This window comes from Oryctolagus cuniculus, chromosome 4 (assembly GCF_051225735.1).
Source record: "Oryctolagus cuniculus isolate XC-2025 breed Fujian yellow rabbit chromosome 4, ASM5122573v1, whole genome shotgun sequence".
NCBI classification, from domain to species: Eukaryota; Metazoa; Chordata; class Mammalia; order Lagomorpha; family Leporidae; genus Oryctolagus; species Oryctolagus cuniculus.
The window spans coordinates 95,784,548-95,808,801 of NC_142870.1; the positions used below are offsets into that span (position 1 = coordinate 95,784,548).

The 24,254-nt window shown below is 49.3% G+C and overlaps 1 protein-coding gene across 5 annotated transcripts in view; it reads right to left on the minus strand.

The window, feature by feature from the left end:
- The window catches only part of DGKG (diacylglycerol kinase gamma), a 212,200-nt gene that overhangs the window by 41,342 nt on the left and 146,604 nt on the right, over positions 1-24,254 (minus strand). For all 5 annotated transcript variants that reach the window (XM_051859167.3, XM_051859166.3, XM_051859165.3 and 2 more), the window contains one exon: positions 21,008-21,098. In XM_051859167.3, the coding sequence (XP_051715127.1) occupies positions 21,008-21,098 (91 nt within the window). The remainder of the gene's footprint in view (positions 1-21,007; positions 21,099-24,254) is intronic.

The following is a 24,254-nucleotide window of genomic DNA, read 5'->3' on the forward strand; positions in this document are numbered from 1 at the left end:
CAGCTTCCTGCCAAGGCACAGCCTGGGGGACAGCAGAGGATGGCTCCAGTACTTGGGGCTCTGCCACTCGTGGGAGACCTGGATTGAGTTCTGAGCTCCTGGCTCTGGCCTGGCCCAGCCCTGGGTATTGTGGGCATCTGGGAGGTTGAACCAACTTGTGGAAGATCTCTCTCCTTCTGTCTCTATGTTTCTCTGCCTTTCAAATTCAACAAAAGAAGCGAAGCCTTTGGAAGGTAATCAAGATTAGATCACCCAGGACTGCATTAGTGAATTTAGAAAAGGAGGGAGAGAGACCCCAGCAAGCAGACTTCCTCTTTCACCCTGTGATGCCCTGACTGCCTGGGCGCTCACACAGTCCCCTGCATCAGCTGCAACTCCTCCACTCTGGAACTTTGGAACTGTGAGCTGATTAAACCTTTACAAATCACCTAGTTAGGGCAGCAGAGAAACAGACCAAGACACCTGCGAATCCAAACTTCCAGAGACTCCTCCATTGAGAAGGCTCAGAGACTGGGCTCTGTTGCTCCTGGTACTCTCTCACCTCCTGACTCCCTTGAAGTTCTGAATTTCTGTTATCTTGGAACCTCCAGGGCTTATTTCCCAAACTTCAGAATGGAGCGGATCGAGCTCCTCATTTCCTCACGTGGAAGTTCTGATCCCTTGAAAGAACTCTTTGTGTTGATCCAGACTCTGGCCTCTTGCCCCCTGCCTCCCATGTGTCCTTTTCTCTCTTCCGAAGCCAGACAGAAGGCCCCTCCTTTCTTCTCCATGGGGCCGGCCCTCCAGACCCAAGAGGACAACCACCATCGTCACTGGGCATGGGGTAAACCTTGCTATCCACCACATGGTTTATATCTGTCTCTTTCATTATCTCCATAATAATCCTCTCAGTCAGTTACTATAACTACACAGGGAAGCATGAATAAGTTGCCCGAAGTCACCCAGCTTACAAATGGAAGGACACAAATTTCCAGGCCTGTGTCAGAGCCAACGACTTAACCACTCCCATCTTTCTCCAATTCCCACACAGGTCTGGTTGTGCCTCCTCTGGCTTGAGGACTGTCACTGCTCTGAATCTTCTCCTGTAGGACTTGGTTTTCAGCTGCCCTTCTTGCACACAACCCAGCTTCTAACCCACCTACCTGGTAAGGCCCCCAGCAATGCAAACAACATCAGCAACAGGATCTGAAGGGGCAGGTGGCAAAGGCATGAGCACTTCCTGAGGCTGGGATTCTACGGCCCTCTCAGGCCCCAGAAATGAGCCAATGTGCAAAGCCCATGTAAGAGCTCAACACGTTACCCATTTTCATTCTTAATTGTTGCATATGATCAACATTTCACATGCATGCCCTCTTCTTGGCAGCTAGGTGATGGCATCGTATCAGCTCAAATGGGAGGTTATCGCATTCACCCAGCCCTTCATCCCGTGACTCACTTCCTCAGCCATCTCTCCCCTATCCGTAACTTGTGTGACTTTTAAAAAATAACTTAAGACTTTACATTTATGCTAATTAATTTCATTTGACTTTCAGCCCAAGCTCCTGCTGGTCCATCAGCTTAATTCAAATCTTCATTTTGGGACCCTTGACCACAGCTCTCAGAGTCTGGGGTAAGTCATTAATACACGTGCATATAGGGCATAAACAGTGACCAAATCCTTGCCTTGGTCAGCTTACATACCAGGCATGGTGCGTGAACAGCACTTGAGGTGTAGCTGTTTTATTGGGACTGCATCTGCAGGATGGTCTCGACATCCCAGTCTACTTTTCGTTACAAGGTGCAATCACTGAACTTGGAAATGAAAGGGATTTGAGAGAATATGCCCCATCTTTCATAAGAGCCAGTGACATTAACAAACATCCCTGTAGTCACCCAACTTATTAATGGTGGGTTTAGATTACTCCCCAGGTCTCCAGACTCCAGGTCTATGTTCTTGCCACTAAAACACCAAGAAATCAAACAGAATTTTCCAAATGACCACCCTACAACTTAAAGGAATACAAAACTCATCAAAAAAGGAATTAAAGTCCCATATTAAGTCACTAATCACTGTGTGTAAAGGTCAAATACTTAGTTAATAATCTATTCCAAAATCTTGCCAAGGATTAGAATAGTTTGGGGCCACTCTGTAGTTTCTAGAATACAGTTTTATCATTTTTGGAAAACTGGGAGATGATATATGTCTGTTTGCCTCTTCAGTGGATAGAACCTACTGTGCTGAAATGGGCCCTGAATGACATTTATAGGTTTGCCTGGAAACCTGGATTCAAATCTGTGTTTTCCAAGGCCAGCTCACCACTGATCGACCTTGGGCCCTAGTGGTCCCATTCAGCATCTGCTGCTCCATTTTTGATTTAGGGCCATTCTCTCTGGAAAAGATGGAAATACTTCCGGAATTGCAATGTCCTATGGAGCTATGCTTTCCTTTTTGCTCCAAAAATTGTCTAACATCCTGCTTGGCCTCCAGTTTTCAGGCCTCCAGACGCTCTTGTCTGCTCACACCTGGTTGCATGCCCTGCCCTGCCTTTGCATGTGTGCTACCGTCCCCTCCTAGCACGGCCTCAACCAGAGCTCCCTGATGCTGTCACAGTGATCTCAAACAAAAAAGCAAACTACCTTCCCTTTTCTTCTTCCTTTTTTTTTTTTTTTTTTTTTTTTAGGGTTCAAGGATTTGGGGAGCTGCATGCCAGCAAATGGGACCACAATCAAGTAAACATTTCCCAATAAATAGGAACCCTTACATCAAAAGGAAATACAATTCAAAAGACACTGGCACATCCCATTCGGTCTCTAATTATTAGTCCAGTTCATCACACTGAGCAAATACGTCCCCTAGGACGTTCCCTTTCCTTCTTAGTGTGATGAATGTCTTGCTAGGAATGTATTTTGGGATGTCTCCCACCCTCAATCTTTCATACACATAATTAGCACTTACGCTGGAGCTCTCTGGTGCACATTTTTCTTTTCTCCAAGCTCTCTGGACTGAGCTTTCCTTAGCCCTGTGCCCATGCTTGAATTCTGTAATTTAAACTTCATAAATGAAGTGGTCACTTCCCCCTAGTTGTAGTCATTTTGACATCACCCTGAATTTATCCATTCTTGGTCAAAACATCCCCCTTCATTCTGAGACGCTATGAGCAGCTCCCATCTGGTGAGGGCTTCCTCAGGCACTTTACCTACATGATCTCCTGCGATCACCTCCAGAGCAGGATGAGGGAGGCACCATCACTATCCCCAGCTGACAGTCTCACAGAGGTTAAGGTGCCTGCTCAAGGCTACCTAATTTTCCTCTCTCCAAGGTGGTGATGCAAAGCCAGGCAGTCAGATGCCAGATCCTACTCTGGAGATGAGTCAGTGAGGCAAACTGGGGTTTTTGCTGATACTAGACTTATAGCGAAATTAAACTTCCAGCTGTAGTTTGAAGAATTGAAGTCTCCCACCACTGCTCTGTCTTGTAGAGTACTCGAAGCAGTGTCTTGCTCATCAATAGTGGATATTAGTATTATTTTATTTTACCTCTGTGCCAGAATTGTTAAAATATGTATTATATAATATGGGGCTGGCATGCAGAGTGTAGGCCAGTGGAGCCCAGCGTCGGCCCACATGGAACACCCATCTCGCTGCTCCCAGGTGAGTTCTGAGCTAATTTTTTTTTTTTTTTGACAGGCAGAGTGGACAGTGAGACAGAGAGACAGAGAGAAAGGTCTTCCTTTGCCGTTGGTTCACCCTCCAATGGCCGCCGCGGCCGGCGCGCTGCGGCCAGCGCACCGCGCTGATCTGATGGCAGGAGCCAGGAGCCAGGTGCTTTTCCTGGTCTCCCATGGGGTGCAGGGCCCAAGCACCTGGGCCATCCTCCACTGCACTCCCTGGCCACAGCAGAGAGCTGGCCTGGAAGAGGGGCAACCGGGACAGAATCCGGCGCCCCGACCGGGACTAGAACCCGGTGTGCCAGCGCCGCAAGGCGGAGGATTAGCCTAGTGAGCCGCGGCGCCGGCCTGCTAAATTCTTCAACTGTTCCATGGAGTCATCTCCCCCTGCCCCTACTCAGACCCGAAGCATCCCAGTGGAGGGCAGGGGTCTCCAACCTAGGGCGGGGGTGGGAACTCAGGTAATTATAGGCCCTTGTGGTAGCCGAGACAGAGAGCTCTAGTCCCGAGAAGCCAGCACGCACACGCCTGAAACTGTGTTCCAGGTGTGCTTCTGACGTGGGGTCGCCAGGGCCACGGGTGGCGCTGCGGACACAAGGCGGGGGCCCGCGCCTGCCCCACGGACGCTGCTGGGATGCACCTGGCCGCCGTTCAACCTGGGCCCCCCGCGACGACAGGACCGCCCTTCTGGTGTCTTTCTGTGCTGGGTTGATGGAGGCGCTGGTGCCGGCGCCTGCGTGGGGACCGGAGCCTGCGTTAGGAGTCAAGGCGTACCCAGGTGCCAAGGAAACGCCCCCGGACTTCGGGCTCGTACCCCCACTCCACCCCGCCAGGAGGGCTTGGATCCCTCCAATCTCACACCTCTGGGCATGGTCGGGACCCTTGAGTTCCCCGTCCTCCCCGGTGGCCTGGAGGCGGGCCGGACCACCTCTGTTTTGGTCCTCTCGGACCTATTCTGAAGGTCCCCAGAGGAGATCCCACAACTTATTTGATGTCCTGTTTCCGTTTTTAAGAACTAGGAACGTCTCCCTTCCTCTAACCTTGATTCACCGCGCGCACTAGGCGGCTCCGCGTGGCCGCGCCGCCGGACTGCGTAAAATCACAAGGTGACTCCTCCCCCGGCGGGTCGGAGCTGGAACCCAGCTCTACCGCCCTGGAGGCGCTTGTCCCCTTTCAGCTTGGAACTATCTCTCTTGGGGTTCCTTCCTCTGTGTCCTCCTGACTCGTCCCTCCCATCTTCCATGGCTCCTACTTGGCTGGTTTGTTTTTTTTTTTTTTAATCTTTTCATTATGGGTATTTCCAAACATTTAGGAACGCAGAATAATAAACCCCATCGTCCCCCCCAAACCCAGCTTCAGCAATTAGGAACTCACAGCTAATCTTATTCTATCTCCACCCCAGTTCACTTTCCCACCTCCAAACCCAACTGTTAGCAAATGATGGTCTATCACTGCATCCAAAATACTTGTGTATGTACTGTTTAGGGATAAAGACTTTATAAAAAATTATCCTAACACTATATTAGCACTCTTACAAAATAATAATCCCTTAATAACAATAAACATCAGGAAATTGTTCAAGTTTCCTCATAGTCTCATTTTTTTTTTATAACTGGCTTGTCTTAAAGATCTATACATTGCTTTGGGTTGGTGTATCTCTTAAATTTCTTCTGATCTACACATTCCCTGTACCTTTTCCTCCCCTGTTGTTCATTTAGTGAAGAAAGATCATTTGCTTTGTGGAGCTGCACCTCCCAAACGTTAATGTGCACACAGATCACAGCAGGGTCTCATCCAAATGCAGATTCTGCTTCGGGGAGGTGTGGAGTGGGGCCTGAGACTCTGCATTTCCAGCATGCTCCTGGCAGGTCCACGGACCACACTGTGAGGAGTAAGGCTGCAATGTTTCCCAGATTCTGGATTTTGCTGACTGCATGCGTCTCTGAGGTGTCTTTTTTTTTTTTTTTTTTAACATATCCTCAGTTGATCTGCATTTTCAATACCAGACTCATTGGATTTAGCCTCCCATGATGGCTCGTCATCAGCCAATGATGATTCCGCCTAGAACCATTATTATAGTCGCTTCATGGTGATTCCCCCTTGGGAACGCCTGGCACTCTCCCCACACCTTTCTTCCAAATCTCTACAGAAGCTGTTTCCCCCATGAAGTCTTCCTTGTCCACGCTCCGAAAGCAATCTCGCTCTCTCCCACCCATCGGTACTTTCGTGGAGACAAAGACCTAAGGGTCTTGAGAGGTCATCCAGTTCAATTCCCTCTTTTTATAGATGAGAAAGCTGAGACAAGCGCTCAAGGGAATGGCCCAGTGTCACATGGCTAATTAGAGTCAGCTGATTTAAAATTAGACCTGTGGTCATTTGGACTGACAATCAAGAAGTCACGAGTGACTTTATAAAGAGGAATTTGGGGCCGGCGCCGCGGCTCACTAGGCTAATCCTCCGCCTTGCGGCGCCGGAACACCGGGTTCTAGTTCCGGTTGGGGCGCCGGATTCTGTCCCGGTTGCCCCTCTTCCAGGCCAGCTCTCTGCTGTGGCCGGGGAGTGCAGTGGAGGATGGCCCAAGTCCTTGGGCCTTGCGCCCCATGGGAGACCAGGATAAGCACATGGCTCCTGCCTTTGGATCAGCGCGGTGCGCCGGCCGCAGCGGCCATTGGAGGGTGAACCAACGGTAAAGGAAGATCTTTCTCTCTGTCTCTCTGTCTCACTGTCCACTCTGCCTGTCAAAAAAAAAAAAAAAAAAAAAAGAGGAATTTGGGCTTCTGGATGAGGGCCAAAGCACAGAGTCTTAGAATGAGGAATCCAGATGGAACGCTGGCGACCAGGCCTCATCACCAAAATGAGAGTGATGAGGGCTCAGGCTGTAGGTGAGTTCCAGGTTACACAGCCCTCTCCTGGAAGAGCCGGGCCTTACCCTGGGACTCTAGTGGGAGTGGGGGTGGGGTGGTGGGAACAGAGTCAGAGTAGCCTTGTGCTTTGGTGGTACATGGGACTGGAGTGGGAAGGGTGATGCAGTTACAGATAAGGTTTTCATGAATGGGGCAGAAAGAGCCTCAGTTACACATCATGGATGAATGAATGCACAGAGGTAATTGGGGATCCCTGGGATGGGAAGTAGATGGGAGTGGAAGAGAAGATGCCAAAGAGTGGTGGCACATTGGTCTGGGGGTGATCCTAGGGTCCTTTCCTTTCCCAGCGAGTGAGAGAACTGGGCGAGGGGGAAGCTCTTTTGAAGATGGAAGTAGGAAGATGCTGGGGCACATCTAGAGAAAATGCTATTTCAGTCACAGTAAGGAGGCAGAGAGAGGCCTGAAGACAACACTCTGACCCTCGAGAACAAGGTTCTGAGGATTTGCAGGGGGATGGGCAGGACCGACAGTGGCTTCTCTCAGTGCCTGGGCTCTGTGTCTGAACCTCAGATAGATGCTGAAGGGCAGCATGGAGCTGGGTGGTGGACCCACCCCTGACCCAAAGCCCTCCACCTGCCTCTTTTGTTTGAAGGAGCAGGATGCTGGCGGGCACCAGGCAGAGAAAGCACCAGGAAACCATGTTGTGCTGAGCCCCGGTGCTGGAGGGCCCAGGACAGGATGGGGCAGAGGTGCTCATTCATAGAGGGTGATTTCTGCCATGGAAGGAGGGTGGGAGATTCTCTCTGGGATTTAAGTTAGACTGTGGGGCAGGCTGGACACCTTAGCATCCTCATTGGGTTGGGCAAGAGGAAGCTAAGGAAGAGGGTCAGTTGGGTGCTAGTAAATGCCAGTTACAGAAGCCTGCACTGCTCTGGGCAGAGACCCCAGAGTTGAGGCCCACTCACTTCTGTCTCTGCCACAGAAACTGCCTAAATTGCCCATCAGCTCTTCCATGGCTGTTAGAAATCCTACAGTGGAAAGAACAGGTCTTCAAAGAAGGAGGTACCTTTCTCTGAAGGGAGGAGAGAACTTCCACTTTGACTATGACCTTGTCTAAACAAGGTAAGAGGCGGAGAACTCAAAAGGCTTCCATAGCCTTGGAAACTCATGACTAGAGCCTAGGGAGATTACTGATGCCATAAACAGGAGTGTCAATTTGTAAAGTCAACAACAGGAGTCACTGTGCATTTACTTCTCATTCATGTAGGATCTCTGTCCTTAATGTGCTGTACATTGTGATTTAATGCTATAACTAGTACTCAAACAGTATTTTTCACTTTGTGTTTCTATGTGGGTGCAAACTGTTGAAATCTTTACTTAATGTATACTAAACTAATCTTCTGTAAAAAAAAAAAAAAGAAAAAATAAATTATCAATTCCCAACTTGACTCTCACTGGGATTAAACATGACAATAGGTCTGATCTGGTTTCATCATCGTTTAAAAAATCATCTATTATTTTTCACTTTATGTTTCTGTGTGGGAGCAAACTGTTGAAATCTTTACTTAATGTATGCTAAACTGATCTTCTGTATATAAAGAGAATCGAAAATGAATCTTGATGTGAATGGAAGGGGAGAGGGAGTGAGAAAGGGGAGGGTTGCAGGTGGGAGGGATGTTACGGGGGGGAAGCCATTGTAATCCATAAGCCATACTTTGGAAATTTATATTCATTAAATAAAAGTTAAAAAAAAAAATCCTATCCGTCTAGCTCAAGAACTGTCTCTTCTTTGAGGATTTTTCCAATGCTCCAGCTAAAAAGTGACCTTCCTCGCCTCTGCACTGCCACGGCTTGGCTCTCCCCACTTACGTGGAATGTGCGTTCTACCATGTGCCATGCCTGTCTGCCCATTTCCCCAGTGGAACACGGGGAACACCTTATACAGCCTTTTGTTCTCTTGAGTTCCAGGAATGTCTTACCTATATCAGGTATCCAGTATAACCACTGGTTAATTTTTTTTTTTTTTTTGACAGGCAGAGTGGACAGTGAGAGAGAGAGACAGAGAGAAAGGTCTTCCTTTGCCGTTGGTTCACCCTCCAATGGCCGCCGCGGCCGGCGCGCTGCGGCCAGTGCACCGCGCTGATCTGATGGCAGGAGCCAGGAGCCAGGTGCTTTTCCTGGTCTCCCATGCGGGTGCAGGGCCCAAGCACCTGGGCCATCCTCCACTGCACTCCCTGGCCACAGCAGAGGGCTGGCCTGGAAGAAGGGCAACCGGGACAGAATCTGGCGCCCCGACCGGGACTAGAACCTGGTGTGCCGGCGCTGCTAGGCGGAGGATTAGCCTAGTGAGCCGCGGCGCCGGCCTACCAGTGGTTAGTTTTAAGAAAGAATGTGGAGAAATCCTAAAATGAAAGCCAAACTGTTTGTTGAAGAAACCTGGTAAGTCTCCTTCTTTCCAGATGAATTCCCCCAATCTTTCTGGGTGAACATCCTGATCAAATACATTGAAGTGAATGTTCAGGGTCAGGAGAGATATGAGAGGCTGGTCCAAGTCTGCATGAAGTGGTCCTCCATCCCAGCTAATAGAGATCCACACTCAGACACATGATCCCAAGGACAGGGTACACAAGGCATGAGGGGTCATTTCAGAGAGGCATTCAGAGACAGAAGACAGGGTGAGAATTTGGCTTGGAAACCGGGATGCCCAGTATCTGTCATCAGTGCCTTGGTTAGATACCCAGCTCCAATCCTGACTCTGATTTCCTACTAATGCAGCCTCTGGGAGGCAGTAGTGGTGACTCAAGTGATTGGGCTCCTGCCACTTACATGGGAAACCCTGGATTGAATTCCTGGCTCCTGGCTTTCACTGCACTCTGTCTCTCAAACAAATAAATTAAAAATTAAAAGACAAAATAGCATAGTACTAAATAAATAAATTAACCAAAGAATTCCCTTAGAGAGAGAGAGAGAGAGAGAGAGAACATTTGTCCAACAAGGATGATGAGAATCTACTTATTCTGTGTTGGACCCCGGGAATGGAGCAGAAATAGGACACAGTCTCTGTTCTCAGTGTGCGCAGAGGGTCAATGCCAGAGGCAGTATATGCTCAACAGTAGACTCTCCAGGAACGAAAACAACTCTGATTGTTCTGTTCCATGGTGTAAATCCTCTCAAGACTGCCAATTGGAAGCTACTGACATGGCATCCCTGAAAACATGGTTGGCAAAAGCTACACCCACAAGCAAATTGGTGCTTACACACCATTGGCTCAAGGCAACAGGATAGAAAAGGAAAAGGAAGTCGATCTCTTCGTATCTGCAGGGTCATATCTATGGCCAGCATGGAAAAGTTTATTGGGAGTGAAAGAAAAAACAGCTAGGGAAAACAATGATATCTGTTTTCTCTAGAGAAGAACTGGAGAGAATGTTCTTAGTGTTAATAATGGGATCTGTATCGTGAGGGAAGAAAAGGCAACAACACAGTGAGCGGTGCCGATGAGTGATGATGGCATTATTGGAAAACAGAGCAGGTCCATCTGCATCCAAAAACTTGCCTGCAGTGTGGGTAAATCTTACAGCACCGTGGCTTCTCCTGCATCCACAGAGGCTGGCTTATAGCATCTCAGGAGCTTACATGTACTGCGGGCAGTCAGATAATACTATTAACATATACATCACATCATATGATAGTAACACGGAATCTGCTGATTAACTGCTCTGTATCTTAGGTCTAATTCTTACAACCTGCAGCGTCAGTACTTGTATCCTCATTTTTACAGATGAGGAAACCCTGACTCAGTGGAGCTAAGGAAGGTTGTTCTTTTCCACATCTATCAAGGTCCATGGTAGTCTTCATGAACTGTAAGCTTCCTGCATGGAATGCAAGCAAGAAGATCATGGAACTAGTCCAGCTCAGAGAACATGTGCTTGGCACCTGCTCATCCTGCACTTCGTTACCTAAAATGTCATGTCTGGAGTCTTCTCTGCACAAAAGCTTTGAGTTTCTATTTTAGGGAGGACATTGAAAGAAAACTGTAGTCTACAGAGAGAACAGTGGTTAGGGTAGTTATGGGAGTTCATCTAAGGAGCTGCGGCTGTGTTGCTTGGTGAAGATGAATGGGAGACAATGAGGAAGACATATGTTGAGCCCTACCAAGGGAGTCAGGAGGAGTGAGGAGGCATGTTCCATGCGCCCCCAGAGGATGAAAACAGGCCCGGCGGATGGGGAAACCAGTTCTGCATTCCATAAACACTTATTGTGCACTCATTTTGTTCCAAGCATTGTGTTAAGTGCTGACTAGGGGAGCAGATGGTGAGGACTGGGGCACACATTTCTTGTTCAACATCAGGAGGAACTTTCTGAAAGTCACAGCTGTCTGGCAACGTACCAGACTGCTGCAAAGGCCGTACTCTTTCTATCCTTGGAGTATTCACTCGGCTGGGTGCCCGCTTATCAGAGTGTGCAGGAAGGAATTTTTGTTGAGTGGTAAGTGGGACTTAAATCCCCTTCCAGTTCAGACTCTGTGTTCCGAACTTGCTTTGGCAGACGAGAGTGCACCGTGTTGAAAAGGTGTCATCAGCCACCTCCTTCCACCCAGCCTTGTCCACCTGGCTGCGTGTTCAGGGTTCTCTGACAGTGTGTTGTGGTGGGCCAGTTAGACTGGAAAGTGGCTGCCATCTGTGACAGGGATGACGGAGTTCTGGCGGGTTTGTGTGGGCTCCAGGAATGCGGCATTGAAGCCATGTACACACAACCTGCTTAAGAACATCCCATGGGCAGAAAATGTTTTCTTCCTCTCTAGCCCTCCTCTGTTGCTGTGCCAGGCGGGCACAATGGTGCCTTTGAGAGGGGCAGCTGGAAGGGGGTGCTGGCAGGGAGGCTGGAAGTAGAACATTGCAGCTGGGGGTGGGGGGGCCCAAATTCATTTCCAGGGGTGAGCCTGCACTGGGTGCCAGTTTCCAAAACAACAGTGCTGTTTCTCAGAGCTCACGGTGGTGGGTTGCCTCAGAGCTGGACAGAGGGCAAAGCTGCTTCCTCTCTGCTCCTCCACCCTGCTTGTGTTTAAAAACAGCCTGGTGTGTTAAGGCATTCTTGCTCTGAGTGCAGATGAACATGCTTTGCTGTCTGGAGCAGAGACCATCCTGGGGTGGATGTGGCTTTCAGAGCAGTTCTGGTGGACATAGGGACTGGCAGGGCTCAGGGGGTAGGTGGGCTTCTTCACCACGGGAGCATGGAGACCCCATCTTCTGCCCTGCAGGGTCACCTCCTCTAACGCCACAGCTGCCCGGCACCTTCACTGCCATATGGGCTCTGCCCACTCACTGTCTTAACTCTGTTCGCTGGGAAAGAGGTGGGAGAACCCTGGCATTTCCTGTCCTGGTTCACAGTTGTCCCAGACCCTCAGCTCCTTTCAAAAGATCCCAGCAATAGCTCAGAGATGGGCGTGGGAGGCCCTCCCACTCAATGCACGGTGAGGAGAAGGCCTCAGTGCCCAGTTGCAAGCTTTGCCATGGGCCCTTTTATGCTATAAACTGAGTGGGGGTGGATTCCTTTTATTTTTGAGGCTTCCAGCAAAAAAGATGTGACTTGATGTTGGCCAAGTGATCATTTCCATTAATGTCCACACTGATTATGGGATTTTCATAGACTTGGGTTCAATTTTGCAGTCAAAGAATAGCCACCGAAGAATTACCTCTTTCCAGGTACTGCTGTAAGCCTGGGACACAGAAGGGATCCCAGTAAATCCTTCCTTCAGAAAGCTGACTGCCTGATAGACATGCCAAGAACTGAATGGGAGAGGCTCATTATCAACTCATTTCCCAAGTGATCGAAGGAAAACAGAAGTGTAATGCAGAAGCCACCTCCTGCTGGGGGTACTTTGGCATTGTGGGGCACACGTGGGCCTGCGGTCACAGATCTAGGGTGAAACTCTTGTGAGCTTAAACTTCGTATTTATCTTTATGAGACTCAGCCTTCTTGTATAAATAATGGGAGAGGCTGATGCCATGGTGCAGTAGGTTAATCCTCTGCCTGCGGCACCGGCATCCCATATGGGCGCCAGTTCTAGTCCCGGCTGCTCCTCTTCCAATCCAGCTCTCTGCTCTGGCCTGGGAAAGCAGTAGAAGATGACCCAAGTCCTTGGGCCCCTGCACCTGCGTGGGAGACCAGGAGAAAGCACCTGGCTCCTGGCTTTGGATAGGCGCAGCTCTGGTCATTGCGGCCAGTTAGGGAGTGAACCAGTGGAAGGAAGACCTTTCTGTCTCCTCCTCTCACTGCCTGTAACTCTACCTCTCAAATAAATAAATAAAATATTTAAAAAAATAAATAATGGGAATAATGCATGCCCTACAGACTCGTTACAAGGATTAAATAAGACGATGTTCAAAAACACCAGGACAGAGCTTGCCATGGTATGGTGCTCACTGAGTGGCTGCTATTGCCATTAATTTGTTGATCCTAAGAAGCCTGAGCTATAACTGAATGTGTGCACAGTGGTACTTATCCAGTCCCTTAGAATTGATGCTTTTCCCTCAACAGTCAGTCCATCTACTACCTTAATTCTTTCCTATTAAAGACTCGGATCAGCACGTTTATGATTCACAGACTGAGCCAGAAAAGCTAAGACTTATCCACTATAAGATATATATATCTTATATATATAGATATATCTAGATATACCTTATATATATCTCATATATATCTTGTATAATAATATACAAATCTATACATAGATTCTCTGTTTCATAGCCCGATTGTAGGGGAAGAGGAAGACTGCAATGTTCCTCTTCCCCAACTTTGCTGAATCTCCTGTTGATGATGAAAGATCATGAATTCTTTTAAAAACTCTAAAAGCCTAAGAGAAATGAAAAACTTCCCGTTGATGGGGCCTCACCATTCATTATGACTTAAAAGATGCATTTGTTTGGCAAATACCACTTGGCAAAAAGTTACTCTTTTACCAAGGGTCCGTGGTGGTAGAAAGGTTCAGGTCTCTGGGGCAGAGGTTAACTGAGAGGCTCTCCGGGAGAGCCTAACCCAGCTCAGCCAGGCCTCGAAACCTCCACCTTTGGCTTCTGCCATTTCCTTGGCCAGGTCCACCCAACACACTGCGAATCACCCGGCTGCTGCGTGACAGCGGAACCATGAGAGTTAATCTTTAAAAGTTATTCCCAAGTCCCTAGAAGACACGCCATATGTATAGCCAGGAGTCTGAAGACAAAGGGAAATCAAAGCAATTCACGGAGAACAATGGGACTGGAAGAGGACAGGAACGTGAAAGCACACGGATTGACGCGAACTCCAGGCTGCTCATTTGTAAGAAGTAAAACAGAGGGTCACTTAAGACAGAAAAAAAACTCTGTGTCAGAAATGCAGACAAACAATGGGATTTTATCAGGCAGAAACAGTTTCTCCTTAGTAAGCGGAATGATTCTAAGCATCTGGGATGGAGACTTGTGGTCAGTGCACGGGTGAAGGGAGGTAGAGGGCTGGGAACAGTGCAGCTGCAGTAGAAAGTGGAGAAAGATTTCCCAAAGCCAAAGGCTCAGCAAGGTCCTCTGGAAGCCTGACGTTGAAGAAACAAGGGCTGATATTATGGGACTGAAAGGAGGCCTACGCTGCCACAGTGGCTGGGGAGATGGTGGAGTTACTTTTTGGCCTCTCTCTATATAAAATGTTCAACCTGGATTGTAATAAAGAAAGGAGGTTAGGAGGGAGCAGGAAGAAACTGAGGCAGAGGCATCTGGATGCTGAGAACCAGTGGATGGGCAGGCAGTAGACATCACAGTGGCAAGAGCTGCCCTGGATGGTTGTGCCATGAGGACCACCCTGGAATAGGGGAGCTCCCGGGCTTGACTGAGGAAGGCAGCGGTCTTGCTCTATGGAGTGTTCTAATCTAACTCTAGGATTTGCTGTCTAATCAGGATGCCACTTTTATTTTCCAAGAGTTGAAAATCTCTGCTAATGCTCTTCTCTGATTTCCTTTCCTCTTGAGTACATTCAATTTCACCCAGTGCGGCTGGGTGGATGGGCCGAGTGTATGGCCAGGTCTCACCTTCTCTACTCCAAGCTCTGAAGGTCTTTTCTTGACCAAGCTGGGAAGAAGGTTCAAATTCTGCCGGAGGACAGCAAGACTTGGACATCTCTTCTCCTCTCTATGAGTGTGCAACACTGCAGGTGCATGCCCAGGCAGAATAAGAGAATGCCCCCAGCTGGAGTTGGAAAGACATGGGTTCCTTTCTGTCACAGACTGGCTGGGTTAACCTGATCAAGATGCTTAACCTGGCCTTGAGTTCCCTCTTTTGAGAAGTAATAGGGGCTGGCGCTGTGGTATAGTGGGTAAAGCTGCCACCTGCAGTGCTGGCATTCCATATGGGTGCTGGTTCCAGTGCTGGCTGCTCCACTTCTGATCCAGGTCTCTGCTATGGCCTGAGAAAACAGTAGAAGATGGCCCAAGTGCTTGGGCCCCTGCACCCACGTGGGAGACCCAGAAGAAGCTTCTGGCTCCTGGCTTCAGATTGGCACAGCTCCGGCCATTGCAGCCATTTGGGGAGTGAACCAGCGGATGGAAAACCAGTCTCTTTCTGCCTCTGCCTCTCTATAACTATGCATTCAAAATAAATAAACAAATCTTAAAAAAAAAAAAAAGAAAGAAAAGTAAGGGCAGGGCCGGCTTTGTGGTGTAGCAGGTTCGTGTGCTACCTGCTCCACTTCTGACGCAGACTGGTAAAAGCAGAAGATGGCCCAAGTACTTGGGCCCCAGCCACTCACACAAGAGACCCAGAAGAAGCTCCTGGCTTTGGCCAGGCCCAGCGCTGGGTGTTGTGGCTATCCAGGGAGTGAACCAGCAGATGGAAGATTCTCTCTATCTCTGCCTCTCCCTCTCTGTAAATCTTTCAAAAATAAATAAACAAATAATGGTAAAAAGAAAAGTAATGGCACTGTTTTGGATTGGAGTAGCTAAAGGTATCTGCCCAGTCAGAGTAATCAGCCTCATAATTTATGAAGCTTCTTTACACTCACGGGTGTGCTAAATGTTAGTTCTAGAATTTAGGATTCTCATAGGCAGGACCTGTATATCATGATATTGTCTAAATATCGCTAGCACAATCTCCTTTAAAATAAAAATTGTAAAAATAGAGGTGGAATTTACATGGCATAAAATGAACGAGCTTAAAGCGTACAGTTCAGTGGGATGCAGTGCATTCACTCACATTGTCTTTTTAAAGCATTAGAACAACACAGTCAACGGTGTTGGTTCCATTTTGTTGTAACAGAAAAATGTTTCACTGCAGCTCCATGCTCAGGGGCAGAAATTTCTCCAGGCTCAGGTTGAGAGGAACCTGCTGGGTCCCCCAGTCTGGAAGTGCACTTTCAGGTTGGTGGGTGTCATTATCCTGCTCTCCAAAGTAGTGTGCGTGCCTCTGATGTTTCCAGCAGCAGCATTGGAGGGGTCGCCTTCACAGGCGAGCCACAGCAGCACAAGTAGTGGACCAGCTCTATCAGCAGCAACGTGAGACAGCTCAAGGATGCAAGGGTGTCAAGGGCAAGTGCAGGGTAGCTGGGGACCGTGGGGATTCCAGGTTTATTGATCAGATTTTATCTCCTTGATTGGGAAACATTTGGAAGACTTAAGACAAAGTATTGACAAATATCAATTCTGAGTAAGGGAGAAACTGTTCTCAAGACCTCTCTGTATAGTTTTTTTTTTTTTTAATTCACAATTAAACAGGGTAATTGATGTGTAGAGATTCCCAAAACATTCTGGATGACAGACTTTTTTTGAGTGCCTTTCAGATTTGGACTCATGGATCCCCATACCCAGGGTCACATTAGTGCAGCTGGATGGTCCTCTCTTATAAACATTGTGCTATGGCTTGGTTGTACACTGTGGCATAGTGGGTAAAGCCATAGCCTGTGAGGCTGGTATCCCTTATGGGCACAGATTCTAGTCCTGGCTGCTCCACTTCTGACCCAGCTCCCTGCTAAAAGCCTGGGAAAAGCAATGGAAGATGGCCCAAGTGCTTGGGTCTCTGCACCCATGTGGGAGACCTGGATGAAGCCCCTGGATCCTGGCTTCTGACTGGCTCAGCCCCGGATATTGAGGCCCTTTGGGGAGTGAACCAGTGGATGGAAGATCTCTCCCTATCTCTCCCTCTCTCTCTCTGTAACTCTGGTTTTCAAATAAATAAGCCTTTAAAAAAAGAGAAACAAGACAGAGATACAAACACGTGTTCCCACGTCTTTTGCCACGTGACAGCCTGAGCTGCCGGGGTATCAAGAAGGCCATCACCAGGTGTGGTCCTTCGACCTTGCACCTCCAGAACCGTAGGCCAAAATAAACCTACTTCCTTGATAACTCACCCAGTCTGTGTTATTGGCAACGGAAAACAGACAACTATACACTGCTTTAAGATTAGACTAAATATCAAGGAATTTTGGAAGTTCTTATTTTTAGCCAGTAAAATGAAACATTTCCACAGAATGCAAAATAAATGCTCGAGTTGAAGCCTGCCTGGTTTGTTCCACCTAACTCCAGTCACATCTACAGACCTTTACAAAGCTATTCTGGGCCTAGGCTGGGGGAGTGACTCACCTGCTTACTCAGGTGAACTCGGGTTAGGCTGAATGTGGAGGGAAGAGGCATCAGGGAGAACCCTGAGAGGCCTCCTTAGCACAGAGGAGGGGGCGGCTGGTGGGGTGCGGTGGGTCACATGCCGGCTTCTTACTTGGGATCCACAATCTACTAGCACCCAGGTTCCACATACAGCACTGTGTTCCAGGCCTTCCTCCCTCCTCTCATAGAATATCGAGGGCCAGCACTTGGTATATTTTGTTTTATGCTCCCTTTTTGATAAATGTAAACACTGCATGCCTGCTTTTAATGTTTCTGAAATGTCAGAGTACATCTAAAAACCGTGAATAATAAGCAGTCAGACATGTCCCTCACCTGGCTGAGACTCTCCCCTCTGGATTCAGCTTTCTGAGCCCCCGCACAGCCCTGCCCGCTCACAGATGGTGGCCCTCAGGTGACCGTCTGTTCGCCTTCCCAGGAAAGATGATTATGACACCTGCTTTGCAGAGTCCAAGCACTTAGCAGCACTGCCAGTTAAATTCAAACAACAGAACAGTACAGAGCCCTGGAAACTTTACTATGTATAATGGCCTTGGGCGGTGGGCCAACCCTCTTTCCCCTGTGTGAAGAGAACACTGAGGTTCAGATGTAATCGTCAGCAAGTTACTTAACCCAAGTGCAGAATGGGGCCCAACCTCGGGCCAAGTGAATCCACACCAGGGTCTTCTCCCTGGTAGACTTAGCGGAGGGTCTGCAGGGGAGCCTAAGGAACCTGGGGTCCCTGGAGTTCCTTGTGCCCTGCCCCCAAAGCAAGGTCTGGGGTGACGGAACTCACATGGCTCCCCAGGACTCGGTGGGTCTGGCCAAGGGGGCGCTGTGTTAGCCAGCTCTTGAGTGTTCTGTCTTGTCAGCTGGGCCGTAAACTCCATTTCAGGGGGGGACCAAGTCTCCTGTTTCTTCTCAATGAGCCATTAGTCTCAGAGAAAGAATCTGTAGCCCGTGTGAATGGATTCCCTGCAAAATCCCATTTGGACTTTAAGTTTTACCATCCAACTTTTTGCCAGTGACAAACAGGAAAGGATAGACTAGAATACAGCAAACAAGCCAAGAGACTGAGCGGACGTCACTCTCTGTTAAGTTGCTGAGCCCCTGTGCCTCAGTTTCCTCGTCTGTAAAGTGAGGGTGTAATATCTGTCCTGCCAAAATACAGCGAGCTGCTGCGTGGGGAAACCTCCTGTACACGTTAGGGCAGTTTCCTGACCATCTCCCAGACCATCCAGCTGAGTCCACCCCTGCCTGCAGTGAGCATTAGGCTGCCTTCTGCTCTTTGCAAAGCTTTTCTCGGCAGAGCTGCCCAGCTGCCTGCAACGGGAAGTAATCAAACAGTCTCACGCCCAATGCAGGAGGAAGACACCATGCATCTGTGCTGAAGGATTTACTGTGTTTTTCAGCCCTTGGTAGGTAAATCTCTATTTATTGGGTTCCAAGCTAAACTCACTTCCAAAGATGTGGAATCTTCCCTCTTGACAGTTTCCAGCAGGGAAGTCTTGGTCGAGTGATTTAATGGTTCTGAGCCTCGCTTCAAGAATGGGCTCATGCTTGACTCACGGGGCTGTGGAACAAGTGAGGGCACAAGTGCATGACTTTTCCTTAAACTTGCTGGGCCCTTCTGTTTACCCTGCTACGCCTCTGTGCCCCAGCCTGCTTTTCCATAAAATGGGCCTTAGGATCCGTGGCCTGCTTAGTTCACAACGTTGTTGTGTGGCTTTGGAATCAAGGCTGTGGTAGGGATTTGGATATGGTGACGCGTGCAGACCTGTAAGGGGCTATTGTCAGGCTCCTGTCCTCACAGGCCTGGGCTGTTGTGTGCAGTAGGCATCTTGTAACAGAGCTTCTCGTACCTGCTCACCCTGCCCCCCACCCCAATGCTCTCACCTCTACCTATAATGCTTTGCACCTGTCACGTGCCTTGCCCCCCTTCTGGATCCCAATGCCCAGGCCTATCTCCTGCTAGTCTCTGGATGCAGAAATTCTGTTGGCTGTCAGAGCTGCTGGTCATGTGACACCATCACCCCCCTCCCCACTCCCCCAGCTTGCCCTCATGAATAAATACTAAAAAGACTCATTATGGGAAGATAAGGAAAACAGGAAGTGCTTCTGAAAGCTCCCAGAGTGAACAGCCCCACCCCCTCCCGAGGCCCCAGTGAGGCCATGGCCCCCTCCACTACTGAGGAAGAGCTGCTGTGTCTTGCGCCCGGAGGGGACGGTGGGGCACAGTCGGTTGGGCCTGGAGCCGGGAGGGCGGGCCACAGAGGCAGGGGAACTGGGCGGCTGTATTCTGGGCACCATTTCAAGGCCAGCTGCTGGGAGAACAAGCAGTCGCTGTGAGCCTGCAGCTGGCCGTGGTTAGACCAGGGCTGTCCCTCACTGGTGGTATATTTAAAGAGACCCCACCAGACGATCGTGCCAACAGGAGAAATGCACGCAGAGATCTGCTTGCCACGCTCAGAGCCCTGCCAAGGCCTCTCCACAGTGTGTCTAGGCTGAGCAGAGGAGAGCTGGTGCCTCGGTCTCTCCCAGGTGTAGGTGGTCACAGTTCTGTACCCCCTGGGGACACGGCCCCTGGTCCCGGGGGCCACTCTGCCCTCTGGCCAGTGGGGATTGGTGCCTCCCGCTCTGGTGTCAGTAACCCAGCAACCAAAGAAGACGGGCAGGCAGATGAGTCAAACCCAGCAGCCGCACAGAACCTCTGGCTGCGTGTTTTGTTTGTGAAAACTCCCTCTAGGCCAGAGCAGGGGCAACAGCAGCAGGGTGTGGCCAGGCTATCCCTCTGCCGCAGGCCAAACCCTCTGCTCGCAGCGCTGCCCGCCCTGCTGGCCACTAATGGAGGCTTTGAGACCACGCTGAGGGGCCGTGAGGAGCCCATCCTGGCCGAACAATTCAGCTGCCTCTTTCATTTGTTTTTCCCCAGTAAAAATCAGCCGAAAGACTTGAATCCCACGAGGGTGGGACTGGGAGCTAGGAATTCTGGGTAGGAGAAGCCATGGAGAGTGAAGCCAGGGGCTGCAGCAAAGTCTGGGCTCTTCGGCGGCCAGGCACCAAGGACATGGCCTTATAGTCACCCGGGTGAGGGGCAGGGAGTGGACAGCTCATCCCCAAGGAAGTGGAGCCCCAGGCAAGCTGTCGCAGGCAGGCTGCTACGTGGGTTGAGTTAGGAAAGCACAAGCTATGTGATCCGTGGGGCCCAGCTCAACGTGAACATGCTAAAAGGCTACCAAGAATTTGGGATGGTGACAGAGAGCATTAAATCAAGGGCCCATTTGAACATGGGGACCTTTGTGACTATACAGGTTGCATCCCCAGGAAGCAGACCCTGGGTACTAGAGTCAGCTCCTCCAGGCGGCTGTGCACACCAAAGCGGATGAGCTGGCGCAGGGGTTGGGGTGAGGGGTGGTAACAAAGCGGGTTTCTAGGCACCTCTGGCCTCAACCCCCAGGCCCCAGCCCTGCTGCTCTGTGGCTATCAGTTCCCAGACTTCTACCAGGCCTGGGCCATGCCTCTGCCCCCACTGCAGCCCTCTCCCTGTGTCAGTGGCAACTAAGTCTTTACTTTTCTGAAAAGGGGCAATAGCAGCAGGGCCACAGTGGCAGGAGGGCTGAAGGCTGGAATGGACTGTGGCTCTGGGTCCCCTGGGCCTCTGGGTTCTGGAGCCCCAAGGGCAGGCCAAGAAAGGTAGGTCCAGCCACCGGAGCCCTCTGGATGAGCCCATGGAGGTGTCTGGGAACAGGATGGAGGGGCAGCAAAGAGACCTCACTGTGGATCGCCACATCAGGACCCCAGAGGACATGTCCTGAGGGAGTGTGTCACAGTCCAGGAGCAGGTCCAAGATTCAAGAAGTCTTCCCCCGCCCGTTGGAAACTTACCTCCAACTCTATGTGGTCGTGGAGTTTCTTGCAGGTGGCTGCAAAAGTCTCTGAGGTGCCGAACTCAAAGTACCACAGCTTGTTCTTCATCCTGGACCATGAGGCAAAGAGACGGCTCAGTATCCTCTCCTTGACTTGGTCATGTACAATAGCTCTGGTGCGTGCACTGGAGGCCCAAGCCCTCAGCATCCCCTAGTCTTACATTTTCAGTACTTGTCTAGCAGTTGAATAGAGGACTGGACATTTCTACCACCTGTTCTTGCAGGGAACTTAAGGAAAACCCACTCACTCCCTAGACATCATGATGACTTGGGGTGACTGCTGACCACCCTCTGAACTTCCTGATCAGAGTGGGAGGAAGGTCTGCTTGCCTTGTCCTGTGAAAAGTCAACCAGAGGTGGCAAAGGTGACAGCGTGCTCTGGTCACTGTCCTGTCTGCTAATGCAGAGGACTTCAGGCAGAGCCTTCCTTTGGGTACAGTTGGCATATGCAGCCAAGACCACAGAGCCTGTGGACCTGTGAGGGGTGTGCAGTGTGAGGGCAGAGAGGAACAGTCCCACCATAGCCCACCCAGGATCTGTTCTGCTTTGCCTATGCTCTGATGGGTGGAAGCAGGGTGGTGAGAATTAGATTCACATTTGCAGGCAAGTTGAAAGGAGAAAAAAAAGGTGAGTGGTTTGGTAGCAATAACCATCCGCTTGTCCAGCTGTATTTGCCTAAGGCACGGCAACTTCTCATTTAGGGGAAGACTTTGTCATATTTACGTCAGAGTTACAGCTCACCATTTTAAATATTAAAAATTTCCTCAGGAGGAAACAAAATCAATCAATGGAGTTCCCATGCATCTGAGAGCTTTGCAAAGTCAGATGGTGTGCCTTGACACTTGGTAGCTGTGATCAGATGGTCACACCAGGAAGTGCTTCGGAAGGTACTCCATTCCTTCCATCCAACTGTCACCCCATTATCAGGGGCTGGCTAAGAAAAGGGACACCTGTCCAGTCTGTAAGCAGACAGGTTTCGCTAAGGAAGGATTTAACAAAATCACATTCTTTTTGGCACTCGGGAGACAGGAAGCCGCCTCGCATGCTGCTAATCCCCTGTCCTCGGACCTGTGGACCAAGGGGAAAGGCGCACTCTTCAGAAGGAAGGGAGCTCTTATTGCTTCCTCGCTCTCCCTAGGCTGCAGCAGTTGGTTCTTCAGAACAACAGACACCACCCCCTTTTCTCTGCATTTCTCCAAGGGTCTACCTAGAACTTGAAGACTATGTTCCTATGTTCTGTGCAGACTGCTAAGATCCAGTTGGTTGGGAAGTGGCCTTCCTGTCAGGATACACAAAAATAAATGATAAACGATGGAGGAAGTAAGGTCTAGGGAATTAGACCTCATGACAAAAGAGGAACTGGATGTACGTTAAGTAGAACAGTTGCTGCTTAACTGCTGCCACGGCACAGATATGTCTGAGATGTCCATCGCCTCAAGCCCCCAGGGTGACCGGGTGGGGTTATGGAGCAGGTTGAGTGCCCATGCCACAGCAAGTATTCTCCTCTGTACTCCCAGTAATGCCAAACAAGTGCTTTTGTTTTCCATGCATGTTATGCTGAAAAAGAACTATTGGGAAACACTGTGCTAGATCAGTAACTGGTTCTCTGTAATATGCACGGTAACGTGCCTAGATAAATCACCTGGGATTTTTTTGAAATGCAGACTCTGCTCCTGAGGTTCAAGGTTGGCTGTCCTCTGTTTTCTAACAAGCTGCTGAGATACTACTCAGCAGGGATCACACTGAAGAGTCATGAGGCTCTGTGGTTCTCAAATATTACTATTCATACGAATTGCCTGAGGCATGCCAGTAAACTGCTGCTCTCCAAGCCCTGTGGAGATTGTGTGTAGCTGTGGGAGGGGGCCCAGGGATGTGTATTTTTGTGAGTGTCCAGTCAGTCAGTGGGCAGGACCTTGAGAAGCATCGTTCTAGATCCCAGAGAAGTGAAAACCATGGGAATGGACAGTGAAGCCTGAAGGAGGAGATTCCCTAGAAAGGATGGAATGAGGGCCAGTGCCTTCCAACAGTCAGTGATGGCAAAACACCAAGTGAAGGGAAAACTCGGAAAACAAATGCCAAGGTTGAACATTCTTTTCCGGCAGCAAGAGCATCTCTAGCCAGGAGACTTGCAATGTGATTCCATTTTCAAATACCACTGCTGGTCTGAATCATGACTTTTGAAAGTTATTGCCAGGAGATTTAGAGTTTTAATAAAAATTTCCGGAAGCCATTGCTATTTTTGCCCAGAAGTGGCTCTTCTGATGATCTATCGAGGTTAAGAGGTCATGGGGAGGTCAGCATCACAGAATGACTGGCAGGATCAAATGGACTCCTTATCTACTGTGGGCTATGTAACCTTTGGCAAGTTACCTAACACTCTCAGGCCTCAGTTTCTTCATCTGTAAAATGGAGATAACAAAAAGGTTTGCTTCAAAAGGCAGGTGAGGAGATGACATGAAACAATAGCAAATCAATTCACCTAATGTTTGATGCATACTGGGCTCATCAAGAATGTTAGCTACTCACTTATTAGCTATTATTATTGCAGTGTCTTGAACTGGCATATCTGGATAACATAATAAGGCAAAATGACAGATTGGGTTGTTTTACTATAGATGCTGTATTTTTCTGAGCAAGAAAAATACGTGATAGTATTTGTTAGATTATGTGACTTGACTTTTGGCCAAAATAATATGTTCCCCACATATATAATATAATAGATCTTTTCAGAGTCATAGACTGTACTTGAATCCTTGATTAATAATCTTGTCTAGGCACATGGTTGGCTAAAGATGTGATGTTTTCTGAGAAAGTACATGTTTGGTGTGAGACTGTTAAAGTACCAATTCAACCAACCACCATTGTGCCAAGGAGTAGAGGGAGTGTGTTAGGTAAAAGGAAGAGCAAACACAGCATTCCATGAGCCAGACAACTAGAAAGGACAGACATAGAGGCAGACCCCAGTGTAATGGGCTAAGCACAAGCAACTGGGCTACGTACCAGGAGGGACATCCAGTTCCTAGTGGGGCCAAGGGTGACCAGAGAAAGCGGGCCAGGGGAACAATGCCAGAGTTGAGTTCAGAAGGACAAGGGAGATGGAGGATGAGCACCAGGCAATGGGACAAGAGAGTGTAAAGTTCTGCTGGGGCAGATGCAGAACTCAAGGTGGGGACTGGCCAGGTAAGGCTGGCAAGGCAGACATGGGC